The 18,899-nt window shown below is 40.1% G+C and overlaps 1 protein-coding gene across 15 annotated transcripts in view; it reads right to left on the bottom strand.

Annotated features, from left to right (window-relative positions):
• RGS6 (regulator of G protein signaling 6) overlaps positions 1 to 18,899 on the bottom strand; it is a 249,500-nt gene that overhangs the window by 50,539 nt on the left and 180,062 nt on the right. For 10 of the 15 annotated variants that reach the window (XM_064713750.1, XM_064713752.1, XM_064713751.1 and 7 more), the window contains 8 exons: positions 16,839 to 16,890; positions 14,345 to 14,409; positions 11,364 to 11,440; positions 8,410 to 8,491; positions 7,830 to 7,904; positions 6,396 to 6,494; positions 5,295 to 5,356; positions 780 to 890 (listed from right to left, as the gene is read on the bottom strand). In XM_064713750.1, the coding sequence (XP_064569820.1) occupies positions 780 to 890; positions 5,295 to 5,356; positions 6,396 to 6,494; positions 7,830 to 7,904; positions 8,410 to 8,491; positions 11,364 to 11,440; positions 14,345 to 14,409; positions 16,839 to 16,890 (623 nt within the window). The remainder of the gene's footprint in view (positions 1 to 779; positions 891 to 5,294; positions 5,357 to 6,395; positions 6,495 to 7,829; positions 7,905 to 8,409; positions 8,492 to 11,363; positions 11,441 to 14,344; positions 14,410 to 16,838; positions 16,891 to 18,899) is intronic. The other 5 variants (XM_064713760.1, XM_064713764.1, XM_064713762.1 and 2 more) reach the window with 1 other exon arrangement.

The following is an 18,899-nucleotide window of genomic DNA, read 5'->3' as shown; positions in this document are numbered from 1 at the left end:
CAAGAGACACAAACATAGGCCAGAGTTCCCTTGCACCAGCATCACATGGGCAAAACATGATCTCTGCTGCAGTGTTCTGCTTGTTTTGTTTGTTTTTGGTTTTTTTTGGGGGGGGGGGTGGGGGTGGGGTTGAGAAACTCTCTGAGGTGCAAGACATTGAATATCCTCCAGACATTCCTCCCTCTTTCCATCTATTTGACACCATAACAGAGACAAGCCAGCTTGTTCACCAACAGGTGAGGCCCAAACCCAACCTATTACAATTCTGACCTGCCAAGTCTCACACATCACATGTGAGCTACATTCTTCTGTGCCAAACTCACTCTGCACAGCAGCAATGGCCACCACTTATAACTCATCCCATTTCCCCAGCAGCATTTTTCGTGGGATTCCATGACAAGAGCAGGGCTGGAGCATTGCAGCTGGGAAGAGTAGGCTCCCAAGGGTCAAATGTGATTTGCTGGAACAAACTGGAGATGTGCTGGAACAAGTCTGTCTTAGCAGTATCCTACATCTTTAGGCTCCTACACCTGAGTCTGTGCATGTACTCAACAGGTATAAGAACATCCATTACCTGACTTACAGAGTCCCATACATCAAGCCATATAAAAGTGGAAGGGCTGAATAATTCAAAGATACCAGTGATAAACTTTAGCTATGTTCTTGAATCTTGTAGTACAGACATACAACTTCCTTTCCAAACAGGGCAGTGTTAAGAGCATATAAAGAAAATGGCAGGGCAACTCTCACATTAGTTAAAACTACCAATTAATTTTTACCTCATTTCAATGTCCCACAATGCTGCATCATCACTTATCCAGGGATTGGAAGGCTCAGCAGGAGTTATAAAGGGGTCATATTCCACATACTGCTCTGTGTAGGCTATTAAACTGGCAGGGAAAGAAAAAGGAAAAAAAAGAATAAAGAAAGGGTTTGAATGCATAGTCACATGTCAGAAAAGTACAGCTTTTCTTTTATCCTGTTTGTTTGGGATTTTTTGGTGGTGGTTTTTTGTTTTGTTTTTTGTGTGTGGTTCTTTTTATTTATAGGGATTAGTCAGTTTCCCAGCAATCACAGGAGACCCCTTTCCCAGGGATGATGCATGCAAGGATTTCTCTGCAAACACCCACCAGCTCACTGCAGTATTTTCCTCAACAGCAGCATTTTCCTCCAGCTTGTCTCTGTTGAGATGCCCCCAAAAAACCTGATGAGGCAACAACTGGATTACTATGGTAGGACTTCCCCCAGAGAGCCATGAGAGGAATATGATGTACGTGCCATCCCATTCATTTGCTGCATGTTACTATTGCCTCCCAACCTTTTCATTTTTGCAAACTTGTGCACCCACATAAATTTATGCACTATGAGAAACTCACCTAAACAGGGTCATGGGCTGCAGCTAAGAATATGCTTAAATCTTTGGAGGATCATAGTCCTAAACATCAAAGCTTTGCCTATAGATAATTTTTTAGTTATGTCGGTATAGTATTTAGTCTAACAGCACTATTGTAAAATACTTCAACAGTAATAATTAACTTAGAGAACAGTAAATAATATGCACGTTGGAAAAACTCCTAGCCTTCACACTGGCTTGCTTCATGGTGAGTCAGTTATGGCACATAGCCTCTAATCCTCACTAGGATGAGATTCAAAGAGCTTTCTGGTGAAAGAACTGTGTCTGCTTGCATAAATGATTCAGGAATTCCACTGGGGTTGGGGCTAGGGGTGCATTTTTACAAAAGAAAGACAGCAAACACAAAATAAATCAAAAGACATTTCTTCTAGTCTATACTGGAAATACTCTAAGGCACTTTATTTTTTGCCTACATCTGCCAAGTAATTAACTAAGTCAATTAATTATGTCTCATCATACTGAACAACCAATGTACTTGCACTGTGATTGTCCACACTAAACTTTACCTCTGGTCCTTTACATCTCAAAAAGGCAGGCAAATGAGGAAACCCTGCAAACAAAGGGTCATAAAAGGCAGAAAGTTTCCCTGAACTGCTCTATAGTAATTATTTCTTTTTGTTTGTGCTAGCTCTTATCATGAGGCATTAAAATCATACACTTTTGTAACCACAGCAGGTTCCCATTGCCCCTTAGGGCACTGGGGGCTGTCTCATCTCATTTCATTAATTACATTTCATGACTGCTGTGGGTCAAGGGTTGGAGGAGGGAGCAGCGTCCAATTTCACAGAGCAGCAGCAGTCCCTTAGACATCAATGAAAGAGAGGGTTGGTCAAAAAAGAAAAGAAAGCCAAAAAGGATCAATCAGGAGATATCTGCTGTGAAACCTGAATTGCTCCTAATAAAATAATAAGAAGACATCAGAGGTGCCAGTACGAGTACTAGCAAAAAAGAAAGAGGGAAAAAACAAGAATGAAACAAGGGGGAATTTCTAAGTACATTTTGCTGATTCAGTATAATGGCAGCAGCAGAATCATTGCCTCATTGTCTACAGGAGGCTAGAGGCAGGGGACTCCTAAGGAAAAGCATTTTTGTCAAAATGCAAACCTGGCCTTTTGGGTGATAAACTGAATACCCGGTAGAAGAGGTGGTAGGAGCAGTTGACTGAAGGGTGTGGAGCTTGCATTGAGAACCCAACTGCTTCTCAATCAAGGGGGCCTGCTGAGCCTTCAAGGAACTTTGATGAGAAGCTGAAAGAATAGCACAAATTTTCATCTAGGGAGCTGAGATTGCTCCTGGTAGGAAGATGCTCATTTTTCCTCAGGCATTTTGGTGATGCTGTTTCTAATGAAATTGTACTAACACCGTGCAATGCAGTCAGGGAAAACAATAGGTAGAATATATTGATAGTTTTGCTCAACAGTTGTCAAAGCTTAGTGGTTAAAACTGACAGTGCACGGGTCCCAAGTGGGGAGAAAGGATGTGGAAGAAAGACACTTTCCAAGGTATGTGGAGCAACTGAGGGATGCCGGTTCCCACAGTTGGTACAGATCTACTCCTGGAAGCAGAATAGGGAGGAAAATGAAGAAAATCTTCAGCAGCAAGCATTTATCTCACAGAAGCTGGAGATATCCTTTGGAGAGCCTTCCTCTACTGACAGACAAAGGTTATCCCAAGAATAGTGTGAATTAATGTAAAATAAATACAATTGATCTATTACTAGTGAAACAATTTATATCTTGTTCCTATAACTTGTTTGACCTAGTGTTTCCTGATTTATTTGTTCCTTGTTACTCTCCTCATCCTCTCTGAAAGTGCCTTTGTGCTATACTGAAAAATTGTCAGGTGGTGCCACTGTCAGGCTTGACTGTTGATGCCAAGAAGTCATTTCCTGTACTCTGATCTGCCACATGGTCACCTAAACTGTCCCAAGAGCAGGGTCTAGCCTGAAAATTGATTTGATAATAACAGCATCTCCTTACACAGGAAATTTGTTCCTAGTGCTTGTAATCAATGTCTTCATGGGGCTTTCAAGGCTGCACAGGTGTTTTTTCAGGCAATTGTGCAAGTCAGGTCATTCGTATTCATTCCTCCTCACCAGTCCCTAACCCTGCAAAGCCACTGGACCCATCAGCTTCTCTGCTTCCCTCCTACCTGCTCTGCAATGCTCCACATCCAGGCTGCACTTCCCACCACTCTCCACATCAAGTCGCAGGACTCTCAAATCAATATTGCCAATATTCAAATCAATATTCAAAGTCATCACATAACCAAACACCTCCTCATAAATAAAGATCACAATCATGATTTTCATTCTTTATAATTATTAATAATAATTTAGAAATATAAGGTTCTTCACCCAGAGGGTGTCTGGGCTCTGGAACAGCCTCCACAGGGTAGCAGTCCTGGCACTAATCCTGCCAGAATTCAAGTGTTTGGTCAATGCTCTCAGGCACATGGTGTGATTCTTGGGGCTCTCTCTCCTGTGCAGGGCCAGGGGTTGGACTTGATGATCCTGGTGGGTCCCCTCCAATTCAGCTTATTCTGTCATTCTGTAATTTGACTGTTCTCATTTTATTCACTTTTCTCCTGGTTATTATTTTGCAAAGGTTTTGATAGCAACATTTTCTCCTCCAACTTGAGAGCAATTAAAAAAGAAAAAAAAAACAAAACAAAACTTTTCAAACCAGAAAAATTATTAATGTCTCAGTATATTAAGGTCATTGTAAATAAATTCAGTACAATAACTTTTTTGGTTTTAAAGTACAAGTATATGTTCTTAATTGAAATGATCCAAAAGCCCAAAACATAAATATAAATGGGCTCATTTTAATCATACAATGTATTGCATGCAGGATTTCAGGGAACCTCTGAATAATTTCTCTTTAATTGGATACATTTTCATTTTAATTGCTAAACTTGATGAGCAAATAAGAACTTATATGGAGCCTCTCACCATTTAATTTACCTGGTTTAGTACATGCATGCTAACTACAGATGCAGGCACTGCAAAGCACATTTCATGGGGTATTCCCATTTTGTTTTGCTGAAATAAAAACTCCTCTATTATTTGTCTAGAAGGAACCAGCTCTTATCCTATCGTTCGTGTTTAACACAGTTTTGCTTTAAAAGTGATATCACTGAAGAGCATGGCTACCCCTACCTTCATCTCAGTAACTATCCTGCAAATGTGCATAACTTACAAATACCTAAGTAAATGAGTTGTCATACTCAATTAAATTTGAGCTTATTCTTCACCTATTCATACTTTTCTACCAAAACAAAATATTCTGCAAGTCAAATTGTGCCTTGATTTGCCTCTTAGAAATCCACTCCTTGAAACACTGCCTTGAGAAGTCCAGATACAACGCCAGTACTTCTCTAAGGGTTTCATATACACGTAAGTGGGAGCAGGAACTGGTCCTACAACCCCAGTAGGAACAGATGTGAACAACATGTACAACAAATGCAAACACAGCTCCTTTCCCAGAGCTGTGCCAGACTAACAAGAGATAAGCACTGAGAATTTGGCCAAAAAGGGGAAAAAAGGGTATTTTCAAATTGAGACACAAATGACTTTTCTAAAAATAAACCACATGGTAGTGAAGGGCTGGGAAACAAGTCACACAAGGGTTTTTTCTTTTATGAATTCTTCTTTTCTTTTGCAGATTACAGGTCCTCCTTTCCCACCTATTTTTGCTCAGTGGCAGAAGAGTGAGTACAGGAGTGTCAGCAGCCAGGCAGCACAGCTGATCAAGGAGGGGAAAGGATTGATGCACAGAAAGGGGGTCAAGCCTTTGCACTTTGCTGCCTGATCTGTTTCTAGAAATGCCAAACTGGAGATGAGGAAAGAATGGGAAATCATCAAAATGGGGACACTCACCTTTCTGCTACTTTGGACATCTTTAAACAGTGTCTCTCTATCTGCATGTTTAGAAAAGTTATCTGAGGAGAGAGATGACAAAGACATTAACAATTTATGAGTTCTGCAGCATGCACTGACAATATCTCAACACACTATTGATTTCTCTTTCCAAAAGGCTTGAAAGTAATTCAGAAGGAAATGGGACCCTTCCCTAGGAATCAGAAGCTTATTAACTGCTTCCAATAGCAGGCTCCCTTGCCAAAGGCAAAGCCCTAGGGGAAGCTTCAGAAGACATAACTGAAAGTAGAAAAGACACATATTTGGGGCCAAGGTTCCTAGACTACTCAGGGTACAATATGATCTCCTTTTTACGAACACACTCTCCTCTCCCATTCCTCTTACTGACTGGCATCACAAGAACAGTAACATTTTACAGCACACTTTCATTCTGCTATGAATCAGTTCTTCAACCTATGATAAAAAAGCTCAAGAAATGTAGCATCCAGGCTTAGCTCAGAAGACCACCCAAAAACTGATTGCCTAAGAAACTTGTTTAAAGATGCATTAGTAAAATGCTGATCCAGTGATTCCTGTTTGTCTTTCAGTGAGGGCTGCTTATTGCATCAAAGTAATTTTGAGAGACAGCTCTTCATGCCAGTGCAAGGATGTGTGAGTTGGCTGGTCATTCCTTGGCATGATTGTCCAAATAACTTTTTCCTAGTTTCCTAAAAGCTCTGACTGTACAGTCTAACAGTCATGCACTGAACGACGCCTTTCCTCACCACTCATCCCAAGCCTGTGCCCACCTACACTGCCTTTGTCACTATCCACTTTTCAGACATCCTCAGTGAACTGGAATTATTGCCTTATTGCCTGTGTCTGGTCCACAGACAATAAAAGTAGTTTCAAAGGTCAGAGTCACTCATAATATGTATCACCATACAACCACACTGCTCAATGAATACTTATAACACTTAATATAAGTGAGAATTAAGGATAAGTATGTGAGGATCAAGGACACGTAAAGCATAGAACTGCTTTTGCTGGTATCTCAATACCTTTCTAGGCTTTTTTCTGGGAGCAGTTCTCAGAAGAGTTGCCATACAGCCACCTACTCACCTGCTTCCGGAAATCCTCTTTTGTTGTTTTGCGCACCGGTTGGGAGGGCAGGTGTACGGGGCTTTGGGGCTGAGACTCCTCTGTAACCCCATACACTGACTGTGAGGAACCAAGGAACAAACCAAAGGGTTACAGCATTTTTCTGTTACACAATGAGGAATGGTGCAGTACTCAAAGCAGTAAGGTAATAAGCCAGCAATTTCCTACTGTTTATATCCACACAGGTAATTATTCAGCCCCAAGCAATATTTACAGATGAGACCATTCTTGCTGATGCCTGCACTTGGAAGGCCTGTAGGTGTGTTAAGAGAAGAGTTTGTTTTAAATGGCTAAATGCAGATGATAATTTTTAGGAGCTCTGAAGGCTGTGTGCACTAACACTTGCAGGATGAACACTGGGAGCTGTCACTGGGGTGAACCAAGTAGTAAAAGAAAATACTAGAACCTAATTCTATGCCACTGTCTTTCACTTGATTTAATTTCTTGATGTAAAACTACATATTGAAGAAAGTGCTTAACCAGGTCAAGTCAATAGGTCACATGAACTTCTCTAAACAGAAACCTGGAGACAGACCTGTAGCCATTCATTTTCAGGACAGACACCTGCACTGAAAGTAATACCATTTGCCCTTTCATTTAGTGCTTTTGCTTTTCAGTAAAGTTTCTAATAGACATGTGAATAGCTCTGCTGCAGTTTAACTACTTATGTAAGTTCAGAAGTCCAGTGTTCTGTCCAAAAACATAACAGGTGATAAGAAGAAACAGCCTGAAGCTGTGCCAAGAGAGGCTTAGATATTAGGAAAGAATTCTTCTCTGGAATGGTTATCAAGCACTGGAACAAGGCTGCCCAAAGAAGTTGTTGTGTCACCATTCTTGAAACTATTTAGAAGACAGGAACATGGTTTAGTGAAGGACTTGGTTAGGTTAAGGTTTTGAGTCACTGATCTAAGTGGTTTTCTTCAATCTAATTGATTCTATGAATTCATATACATAGAAGAGCTCAAACTTACTGGAAGTCAAAGACACCCAAGTTACTAATGATCCAGTCTTTGAAATTATTAAGGCAGGTAAACATCTCATTTTCTGTGCCCAGATAATTTCTTAAAAAGGGACCTAGGTATTTTTGCCAATTCCATTTAATTTCATGGGAGGGCAGAGCCATCAGCCATTTGGGACACAGAGATCCTTAATGCCCTTCTCAGCTCTACCCATCACCCATCAAGTCAGTACAACTATGCTGGTAAAACTGAAATAATAAATTCACCAAGGAGAACAAAATATAACTCGTATTATCAAAACACTTTTTTTTTGCTCCTCTTGGGTAAGTCTCATATACAGTAGGTATCAAGTATGATTTACATGAAAAGAAAATACAAACAGTGAACCAAACTAACTCCAAACAAGAAAAAACCAAAATGAGGAACTCAAACTGACCTTTTTCACTTTTTGTGGGTTTTTCATACGGCGACACTTTCTAATGTCCATTTCTGTGGTGTTCACACAGCCTGGCTGAAAAGAGATGATAACTGTGTTATTCCTCTGTTAAGAATCTTCATCCTACCTTACCTTTATAAAATATACAATTAGATCTTGTCCAAAACTCTTTCTTGAGGTCTGTGTTACTCTTGCTAAACAAGAGACTGCATATACCCAAGGATGCTATGTCAGCATTCAATCCACTTACTCCTAACTTTGGCACCAAAAGGAAATAGCCAACAGTGGGGAGCTTTTGCTAGGAAGTCTGAGACAAACTGAGTAAGCTGCTTTTCTTTCATAAGCCCAGTAAATAATTTTCAAAGTTCGTATTTTTCACATATTTCCAAATCAACAGTTCCATAGTTACAGAAGTCCAGAATGTCTCACATAATCTAGCAGACACTTGGTGCACTGGGAACTGCAGGGAAAATCAATGTGGTGACTGTAAGGGCAGTGTTTTTGTGCATAAAGCATTTACTAGTAATAAAACTTGTCCTGTCAAAACCCGGAAAGTCTCTTCATTCAAAAATAGTTTTACCACAGGCCTGTGCACATCCCAGAATGCTCTTTCCTGGCTGTCCAAAATCTTTCTTTCTGTTTTATCCTTTTTTCTGTCGATTCTGAAAACAAAAGCATAAGTGAGTATGAGTCAATGTACAAGTCATGCTTTCTTCTTTGATATAGTTCCTAGCTGTGGTTCTTAACCCCCAGACAAAAAATTTGAGAAATCAACTTTTTTGTACAATGATGTTGCACTTGCACGGGCACATGCCATGAACAAAATAACACTGATGTTTACTCCAACATGGGTCAAAAAAATTTTCCTATTAATGTGGAAAAATTTAACAGCTGTTTTTCATCTAGTAAAACCTTTCCTGGTACCCTGATCCTGTACTCTGATTTGACAGGCTGGGAAAGTTTGTAGTTTTGTCTGTGTCAGGAAACCCACCAGGACCTGTTTGCTCCAGGTGAGGTGCCTGGCTGATGCTGAACTGAGGTCACCATCCAGAGAATCCATTGCACCCAAATGCCCCAGCAGCACCACTCAACGAATACAGATTGCAAAGGAGCATCTATCCCAGACATTTCCAGCAGCAACAGCATGGGCAGCACTTGTGGCCAATCCTCCTTAGAGCTTTCAACTCAAACACTGCCTCTGTCGGTGTGCCCCCATGCTGGCAGAGCAAGGGGTAACAGCACAGGTGACCAAAGGCGAGCTTGCTGCATGGCCCCTACACACCAGCACCCACCCCAGAGAGACATGACTGGGCTGGCACAACAGGAACTCTGTAATTCCAGCCCTGATGCGGCCAGTGGACCAAGTCACTGAAATCACACAGCCCAAAGGCCACCAGAGGTTGTTCAAAGCAATTCTTGGCAGCAGTGAGCAAGTGACATCTGGAACCTCACTCAGCTTTACACATGAGCACAAAGTCAGCACCAGCTTGCAAGATCTACCTGCAGAGGGATGGGAAGAAGCACATGGAAGGAGGAACAACCTCCATGCCTCCACTTCAGAGTATGGCTGAGTAAAGCTCTGTTTCCCTGTGCTGGGTTCCCACTGGCTGCCACCAGGAGAATCAAAGCAGTTAGGAAAGAAAACACAGGCCAGCTGTGATTTCTGACTACCAGGTTCTCTCTCATCTGTTTTTGTTTTTGAGGGGCAGTGCCCCTTGGCTAAGTCTGTGCTAGAAATGTACCAAGAGGATAGGAATCAGGGAAGAAAAACTGAAGTTTATGAGCAGCCCTCCCCAGAAAAGGGCAAAATTCTCAAAATTCTCCACAGTTTGGCATCACTAGCTGATTTTCCCCTTGCAAGGCAGAGATGAGAAACAAACTCTGGCACAAGCTCTGTCCCTGCTGTACTGTGCTGAGGACACCCAGCCCAAAACTACTTTTCTGAATGAGTCCTTCACACCTGGCCAAGGCGGAAGGCGAAGCCTATTCCAATCTTACAGCACACACAAATTGAAGGGACTCTCTGGAGGCTTCATGAATTCTCTTCATTGACACTTTGTGCTCAACCCAGATTGTCAGCTTCTATCTCCAGACTTACAGATAACTCAGTATTTCACATTTTAAACTATGAAGACCCAATGCAGTTAGATGCTTTATGGCTGGAATTTTTGAAGCAATGTGGATATAGCAATGGGAATCCTGTGTGCAAACAAAAACATGGAAAACAAAGCAAACTTGGTAAGCAGGAGGAATGTTTTCAGGTATTTTTTATGTTTTTCCTCCCTTCTCTAGTTAAACTTTTAGTTAATGTGAATTACAATGTGAATTCCATCCCTGCCTTTCTGGAAATCTGAAGACTGAACCATCACATGAACTGTGGACCAAGAAGCTGAAACTAGCCAGCAAAAAAGTTGATAGTGGCCAGTTCATGCTTATGCCTCAAAGAAAACAGAATGAAGAAAAGATGAATAACCAACAGTGATCACAATGAGTCTGATATTTACATTTATTTCTTAGGTGATAATTATCTGTTTTAGATAGAATGCAGACTTTTGTTTTGACTTACACTTTTTTTTTTTTAGTCTTGGCAATAGCCTTTAAGTAACTGAAAGCACAATTGCTATCCTAAGTTCTAATTTTCTCTTCCAAATGGAACACTGCTATTCTGGTTGGAAAAAAATCCCTTAATTACCCTGCAGATTAAAAGATAATTACCATATATTTAAATGGTACATAATTGCAATGTTATTAAGCAAAGAATTTATCAAAATTCCAAAGGGTTAATCAAAGAGACATATACCTCAAGACATACACCTTCAAGAAATTATATTCAGTAACTTTTTAGCATCTAATGCTGAAAGTGCAAATTCTTTCCAATGGAACCTTTTCAGTACTGGTGTTCTCATGTGTCACCTTCACCAATCTTTCCATTTTATAAATGACAATGGCAGGCACAAAATAGACACTCAGGGTTTAGGTATTAGTTTGCAGACAATAGTACACAAATCCTAGACCATATCCATTTAACAGCAGTATTGAAAACACACTCAAAATATAAAGAAGCTTCACACTGCTTTCACAAGGGAAGATGAGAAGAAATACCTGTTGTAAATACCACCCTTATAATCACATGGAAGTGACAGTATTTTTAGACTCAGAAATACTCTGCAAGCATAGAGTAACACAGACAGATGAAAATATTCTGTTCTTTCCATTCATACAAAACAAAAATACTTCACAACTGTAGAAGCACAATGGGCTTGCAAATTACCCAAGGTCCCATGGTGAATACAGGCTTAGGAGCTCCAGACCAGTGTTTCCATGTGCAGATAATTAAACCCATCTTTCAGTTTCTGGCACAGATCTTCAGAATTGGCTCTCTACTGTTTCTAGTCTGCCAGTGATTAAAATTCACCAACACCTTCTGAGCTTAGTCCCAGTAAAAATTTTGACAAAGAAGTTTTATCTGTTTAGAATCCCCATCCCTTCACAGCTCTAAATACTTGTGCAATTCAGTGCTCCAGGATTACTCACTTCACTTGGGCCTCTGCTTGCATGAAGATGAATTCCCACTTTCTTGCAAATGCTCTCTGAAGTCTTGCTAAGTTTTCCTGTCAAAAGATGAAAACAGTAAGAACAACTAATTTCTGTAATTAAACAATTGCTTGAGAGTACATTTAGCATGGTGCATATTTATTTTATTCTTTTTTATTTTTTTTAACTGAGAAACTAAAGACATGGAAGTCAGTGTTGGTTTCAGGTGAACTATAGTGCAGGCAAAGCAAGGCTGTAACACATCTTTTTGGGCTGCAACCCAAAGGGACCTGCCAGGGATAAGTAATGGAGTGTGATGAAGACAGCTTGAGCTCTAGTATGAAAAAAATTATGGACTTGTTCCCAAAAGATAACACTGAGAAGCTTTGTGAAGCTGATGACTTTCATTTCTGATAGCAGATGGCTGCCAGCTGCACGTTTCCCTCTCATCCTCACTTTCCCTCCCCTCTGCACTGTTCTCTTCTCTTCAGGCTTTTGTGAAGGTGCAAAGCCTGAGGTCCCCTGCTTTGCTCAGTCCTGATCACTGCTGAGAGCATTATGCAGCTGCACAGCATTGAAGGCTGGGGATTGCCAGGATGATTCACAAAAGGAAATAGCTTGTTTGTCTGAACAATGAACACAGTTACTGCAAAGAATGGCTCCAGACGCAGTTTTGCTCTACACCTGAAGTAACAGCTCTGGTCCAGACCCATTCCAGGGAGTGTAGGGATCGGAACATTTGGATGTGGATATGGCTTCATCACAGCTTGAGGCTGAACTCAGAATATGGCTGGAATTTCAGGCTTAAATTGCACCCTGAAGTTGCATTTCCACACTCCCCCCCAAGAAAGGAGAACTTCGAGACAATTAACAGGACACTTTTCTCCATTACAGCTGGTTTAACTGTTTCAAATTTACATTGAAAACAAACACTTGTAGTTCTATTCTTGTTCTCTTTACACTTATCACCTATACTTCAATAAACTTTTTCAGGCACATGCATTTCAATACAAGAAGAAATCTTCCTTCTAGTTACTTTAAACTCTTGTATAACAAAGAGTTTAAAGGCATAAAACTTGGCCCTTTTACCACCAACTCCATGTAACAGCTTCAGTCTGTACATATGGAGGAAAGCAGTTAAACAAATTATTTACAGCTGTACTGAATGTGATGATTTCCTTAACTGTGGCTACAAAGAACAACAACTTGTAATTATCTGCAACACAAATTCTTGTGGGTATTTTTTTCATTATTTTTATTTTATTTTAAATTATGTTCACATGTGCCCTCTGGTGTAAATATGCTGAAGCCAATGAAACATCACCAACAGAAGCTATATTTGAATTGTGCTTATGTTTGACCAGTTATAAAAAACCTGAATGCAACTATACAAGCTCAATCATATAATCAACGTAAATGTGGGCTGGGGGACTGTCTGTAAATGCTGCAAGCAGAACCTAAAAATGAAATTCCATTCTCTTGAAGCTCCAGGTCACTGCTGATATCTATGGAGAAGCATTCTCATGCTGCATCTCCAAAGGTATGAGAAGCACTGCTTCTCACTCCTGCAAACCTATTTCTCTCATTTGTGCTGAGCTTACGTCCCTTGCTGGATCTGCTTCAGCTCCCATAATGCTTAGAAAGAGTTGGTGCCATTCTTATCTGAACGTCTCTAATTAAGAGAACAAAGTTTGAATGCAGAAGTAACCTCTAATTGTGCAATGCAATATTCACAAGAAAAATGAGATACTGCCAAGATCTAATTATTTACCATCACTGGAACATTGCTACTCTCAGTAGGCAACAATGTGCAAAAGTACTTAGCCAAAGCCTGACTGCATGTGTGTGGGAGTGTGTGCGCCGCTGAACAGCCTTTTGTGGCTTTATGGTGGATCTTTGGAGTACTTACACTTAATTGGTTGGATGTGAGCAATTTTAATGTTTTAATAATGAAATCAACAATATGCAGAAGAAAAAACTCAGCAAAAGGACATGTAAGTGCATGCAGGTTGTTATATTCCTTCCTTTGTGCTTGTTTGAGATTAGAACTCTTGGGAAGTCGGAATGCATTTCCAGGGCGAACTAGGTAAGTGGCAATTGTTGCATGCTCTGCACTCGACCAAATGGCAGATCTCTCCATGTGCACAAATGTTCCAAAATGTAGAAGGTAAGGAAGAAGGAAAAACTTCAGTCTTGGAAAAAAAACCCCAAAAAATCCCACTCTAAAATATCTGCAACATAGATGTTTTCATTGGAATAACCATGACCATGTAAGTCCAACTTTGCAAACAAACCCTCTAACAAAAAACTCCATGTATAAAATTCTGCTACTACACTGTTGAGCCAGTAAACAGAAGAAAGCCAACATGACAGAAAGAAACGTTTAGTTGCTCAGAGCACTACACTGCTGGTATTCAAAGAAATACTCAGCCCTGCCCCTCCTGCCTTCATCTTCCCACTCCTCTCCACCCTGCAGTCCGACAACAAAGTTTGAGATGTTTTTATTGATAGTAATTCCAGATCAGAAAACGTGCTCTAAATAAAGTTCAGTGATATTTTTCATATGACATATAGAAAATGTTCCCAGTCTAATATCTGAGAACTTTTGTAACAAAATGTGTCATTAACAATTTAATTGCCCAGTGGTACACCTGAAACTGTATCATTTTCCTGTGCCAAAATCTCCTATATAAACTAAGATTTCCTAACTCAAAACAGGACACCAAGCGAAACTTCTGTGAAATTTGCTCCAGTCTTGAAAGGTTCATTATACAGCAGATGCTTTAATGTGGGACACAGAAAAGTCAGGGACATTCATCAATCTTGTTCCTGATGTTGTCTTCATATCAGCCTTCACACAGTACTGACAACTAAGAAAAAGATACAGTAAAGGCTGACCCCAAAGCACAGAATGGCAGCATTCAGTTGGCAAAGCTATCCCTGCATCCCCCAGCTTTAAACTCTAGCAGCAGTGTACCTACGGCTTCATAATCCGCCAGCTCCAGCCTAGCTTTGTTCTGCATGGTCCGTTTGCAAAGATAGATGGCTAAAGGGAGAAACAGAATGGAAAACAATTACAGAGAGATTATTAGTACTAGAGCTAAAAAAAAGAAGGAAAAAAGTATTCTATAGACAGTTTGTTTTCATCAGAAAGCAACATGAGTCAAGGAATGAGAGGGCTGGACACCCAGCTGACATTGCTTACGACTAATCTCAGAGGCCCTAAACATCTGAGATATCTCATTTAAAAGTACTGGGAGCAGATGCCAGGACCTAAAAAGATATCCACGAAAGGCACAATTGCTTCTGGGTCTGGTAAAAGATATAGTATAAGCAATCTGTTCCCTAAGCAATTTGGGAATATGCATGCCACAAAGTGACCATCCCTGCACTTCTTTTCTGCAAAGAAAAAATAAAAATAAATCAGGATATTGAAGTGAAAACAGAAATATGGGCCAGATCTTAAAAGCATTATCTGAGCCTTTTTTAATACGCTCCATCCTCTTATTCTTACACATTTCAAATGGTAAAGAGAAGCCTTGTCACATTTCACTATAGGCAGAGGCTGCTGAAACTGATATGGTTTGGAATTCTGAGGGTCAAGATGAGCCCAGCACACACCACCAAACCAGTCCCAGGCTGCCTTCTGGGAAAGCCCCACCTGGATCTGCTAAGCACACCCCATTTCCATTCAAGGCTGAAACACAAGGTCCAAGCACACTCTGGGTATATGGTCAGGTCTGAACTTAATAGAGGACCAGTGCTACTCATGTAATTCTATTCCATGCCGTTTCTGTAATTTTAACATTCATATAATGAGCCAGTATTATGCACTGTAACCAGAGCTGACCAGTTCATTTATATTTACACATCTCAAGGGCAGTTTTTTCTGTAAAGCACTTATGATACCAAATGAAGTAAGTCAGTTGCCTCACAGTGGTTTTTCATGCAAGGCAGTGAACTGCCATTAGCAAGTTAGTTCCTCTCTCCTGTAAGTGGACACATGCAAATAAAAAAAGTATGAAGTGCTCCTGGGATTTCAGTTTTATTTGGGTCTACTGCTAGTTTGGGATTAATTCCTGGGAAGACTCCATCTGTACAGGCTTCTGATATGCAAAGTCTGATTATAAGCATATGTTAGAGGTTTCTGGGACAGATGAAAATCTGTCACTACAAGGCTCAGCTAATGCAGCTGAAGCTTGTCCAGCTGTGGGTCAGCTCACAGAGGGTTTTATTTTGGTGTGTACTGCCCCACTCAACGCCATTGCAGTGCTGACTAACTGACTAATAATCTGACGGCCAAAACCAATTATTTATCTGATACTGCAGGAAAAACCAGAAACTCCTTCTTCACATTATTGTTCTGGTATTTAAAGAATACATATGAGACACAGCTCACACAGTAATATAGGGTGACTGTAATATCTGAAAATCTTTTTTGCAAATACAAAACAGCATCGTGTTTTCTCCTCAACCATTAGCTCACTAGCATAAACATGTAAGTCTAGTTCATCTGCAGATGAGGACTGCAAACGAACTATCACATGACACACATCATTGCAGGCTAATTCTTCACCCCAGCAAATGATTTCCAGAATCCATAATGATGAATAATTATTGCATGGGAAAGAAAAAAACTCAAACTGATTATTCAGGGAGGAGCTCTAAACCAATCTTAGATTATGAGATAAAGGACTTCCAGAAGCTCCCGTTTTATGACTGCACACATGTATACACTTCCTCTTCCAAAGCCACATCAGGATGCAACAATTAATTTTATCATTTAACTGTGAAAGCAGCACAGTTCTGGCAGAGACAGCAATATTGCATGCAGACAGCTAAAGATAACAACACTGACATATTTTCTTTATGTATTATCCCTGTCTGCAGGCACTTACACGTTTAAAACACTATGTTGCACTTTATTAACTCATAAACCATGCTCAGTCTTCTCTTTTACCACATCATCTAGTAATCTTAAAAAAATGAGAAAATAAGTCTGATGTCATGTATCAGAGAACTTTTAGCTATGGGCCGCTGTTAGTTATGTACTGGTTTATTGATCAGTCAGATAAGTTCCCAGATGAAGTAAGTTTTATTGATCCACATAATGGATTCAGCAACAGATCAGAGGATAGTCTCCCACAAAAGCAGTATTAGTATTATTTAAGATTTCCAAGAACAAGTATTCTGCTTGCCACAAATCCTGCTGAAATGAACAGGGCTATGGGAGAATGAAGGCAACGGATGGCAAAATCCTGGCCCCACCAAGCTCAATGGCTACAACTCCCAGGGGCTTGAGACACTGCAGGGTTTCAGTTTGTGCATTTGAGATGGGCACAGATCTGCCTCTGATGCTGCCATCTGACAAGAAACTCAGCACTTGAAGGGTGTATGTGGCCAACAGTAATTATTTGATGGACAACTATTTACCTCACAAACTAATTTTCTATAATGCAACAATCATGCTCTCACCATAATCTGTGTTTTCTGGTTCCCAGCAGTTTGAAGGCCAAAAGTATGGTGCCTACGAAGAAACATATACATTTTTGTAATTTAAGAGATAAAAACTGATTCAGATGCAGAAAAACAATACAAGTTCAAAAAGAAGAATCACAAAATCTACCACCCAGATTCTGCCCTCAGGGGAAACACTGCTACAGATTACAGTAAAAGTGAGGATGCTGCAAAAACCTTTAATGGTCCTCACTGCAGGTAAATAGAGATGCTGTAATGCAAGCACATCTTGTGGAGGATGTCCAGCGTCCTGATGAAATTTCAGACACTGTTGCCAGCTCATCTGAATGTGGACATCTTATCCACTATCCCCAGAACTTCCTCTTTCCCCAAGAATTCACAGGCAATCTGAATATATATATATATATTTTTAAGCACATGAGAAACCTTGTAGTCTTATCTATATGCTACATACCCCTTGCTTTTCTGGAGTAGCTACCAATGTAGCTGGCAGACAATTTCCTTTTTAGTTGTAACATATGGCAGAGGTCAGAACTCAGCTGTTTAGAGTCATTCTGAAAGCAGAAGTCCTGCTAAACTTAGTGCTTTGGTCTTCTATCCAGGTCTGCATATTGCAGTTGCTACAATTAACTACAAGCTATATATGACTGTATTTCAGTTTTAACATGAATGAAAAATGACACAGCAGTCATCACATAAATTACAGAACACTGATGCTTTACTTATTACACATTGCTTTACTGCTGTGGTGCTACAGATTAATAGGACATTAACACACAGAGTTAATATCCTTCCACCAAAGTACAGTGAGAAAACATTGAGGATTTAAACAATACAGGGTTCAATGTTCCTACTGACCTGTATCTTATGAATTTCAGAAGATACAGAGCTACTCTTAAAGGAAGGACTGAGGTTGAGGTAAAAAGAAACAAGAAGAGAGTAATGGAAAAGAAACATGATTCTATCAGGTTATTTTTGTAGAAAACAGCTAAGGAGGTGTGTTGGAGGAAATGAAAACAGGCAAAAATACACAAAAATTGTAAGAAAAGACAAGGGAAAGAAAAGTCAATAAGCAGTCAATTTGATGATATGGTTTACACAGGCTTAAAACAATAAAAAGAAATTAAGTTATATTGAAATGTAGCTCCTGAAAACTGCATAGGACAAGTTCTTAGAGTGCCATTCTTTTAAAACAGAGAAAAATACAGGTAAATGGACAACCAGTATTACCCCTGCTTCTGTCACATATGATAACACAATACCACATTAGCAGTAGGCATGAGCAGCTGCAATATCAGATGCAAAGAGCAGAATTGGCTTTTCAAATAAAAGCTAAAAAAGAGTAAAATAATGTAAAGGAGGAACAAGAGGGTGAACAGAAGAGAGGTGACAGGAAAGATAAGGGAGCTGGCTGAGACAATGTAACAGAAAAACACAAATTCAGCCAGCAGGATGAGGCAGTAGGACTCCAAGTTTAGACTTATTGCTTCTTCTAAAGTTATACAATCAGTTCAGAAGGAACTGTTGCAACACAAGCTCTCAGTTATCTAGTGAGCTGACAGTGGCTGATTTTGGACAGGGTATGGAACTCAAGCACAAGGTGCTTAAAAAATTCAGGACATCTGGAGGCACAGGAACATTGAGGGGTAGAGATGTCCCCGTTTAGGGGATTGCCAAAGTTACACATCCTTTGTAGAAGAGCCAAAGCCTTAAGCTTGCCCTCTCCCACAACAATCTGTAAGCAAGAGATGACAAAAATTTGAATTTTTTGCTGTGCCAAAGCTTGAATGTCCAGCTCCTAAGTGTGCCCTGGTCCATTTTGCACATACTTAATTCTGCATCAGACTTAGAACCTGAAAGCCATCTTCTTTCTCCTGGTTTGGTTCAAATCTGAGTAAAACAACTGTGAATTCAGGTATCAAAAAGAGTCACAAGACATAGCCATTCATTTATGTAAAAAACTAAGTCAGAAGGTAGATGAGAGTGATTTGGGATTCTAAAGCAAATTTTTTTGAAGGGACTTAACCTCTCCTAGGGCCTCTACAAAAATAGCTTCAA

This window comes from Zonotrichia leucophrys, chromosome 5, assembly GCF_028769735.1.
Source record: "Zonotrichia leucophrys gambelii isolate GWCS_2022_RI chromosome 5, RI_Zleu_2.0, whole genome shotgun sequence".
Lineage (NCBI taxonomy): Eukaryota > Metazoa > Chordata > Aves > Passeriformes > Passerellidae > Zonotrichia > Zonotrichia leucophrys.
This window is presented reverse-complemented; position numbering and strand designations above follow the sequence as displayed.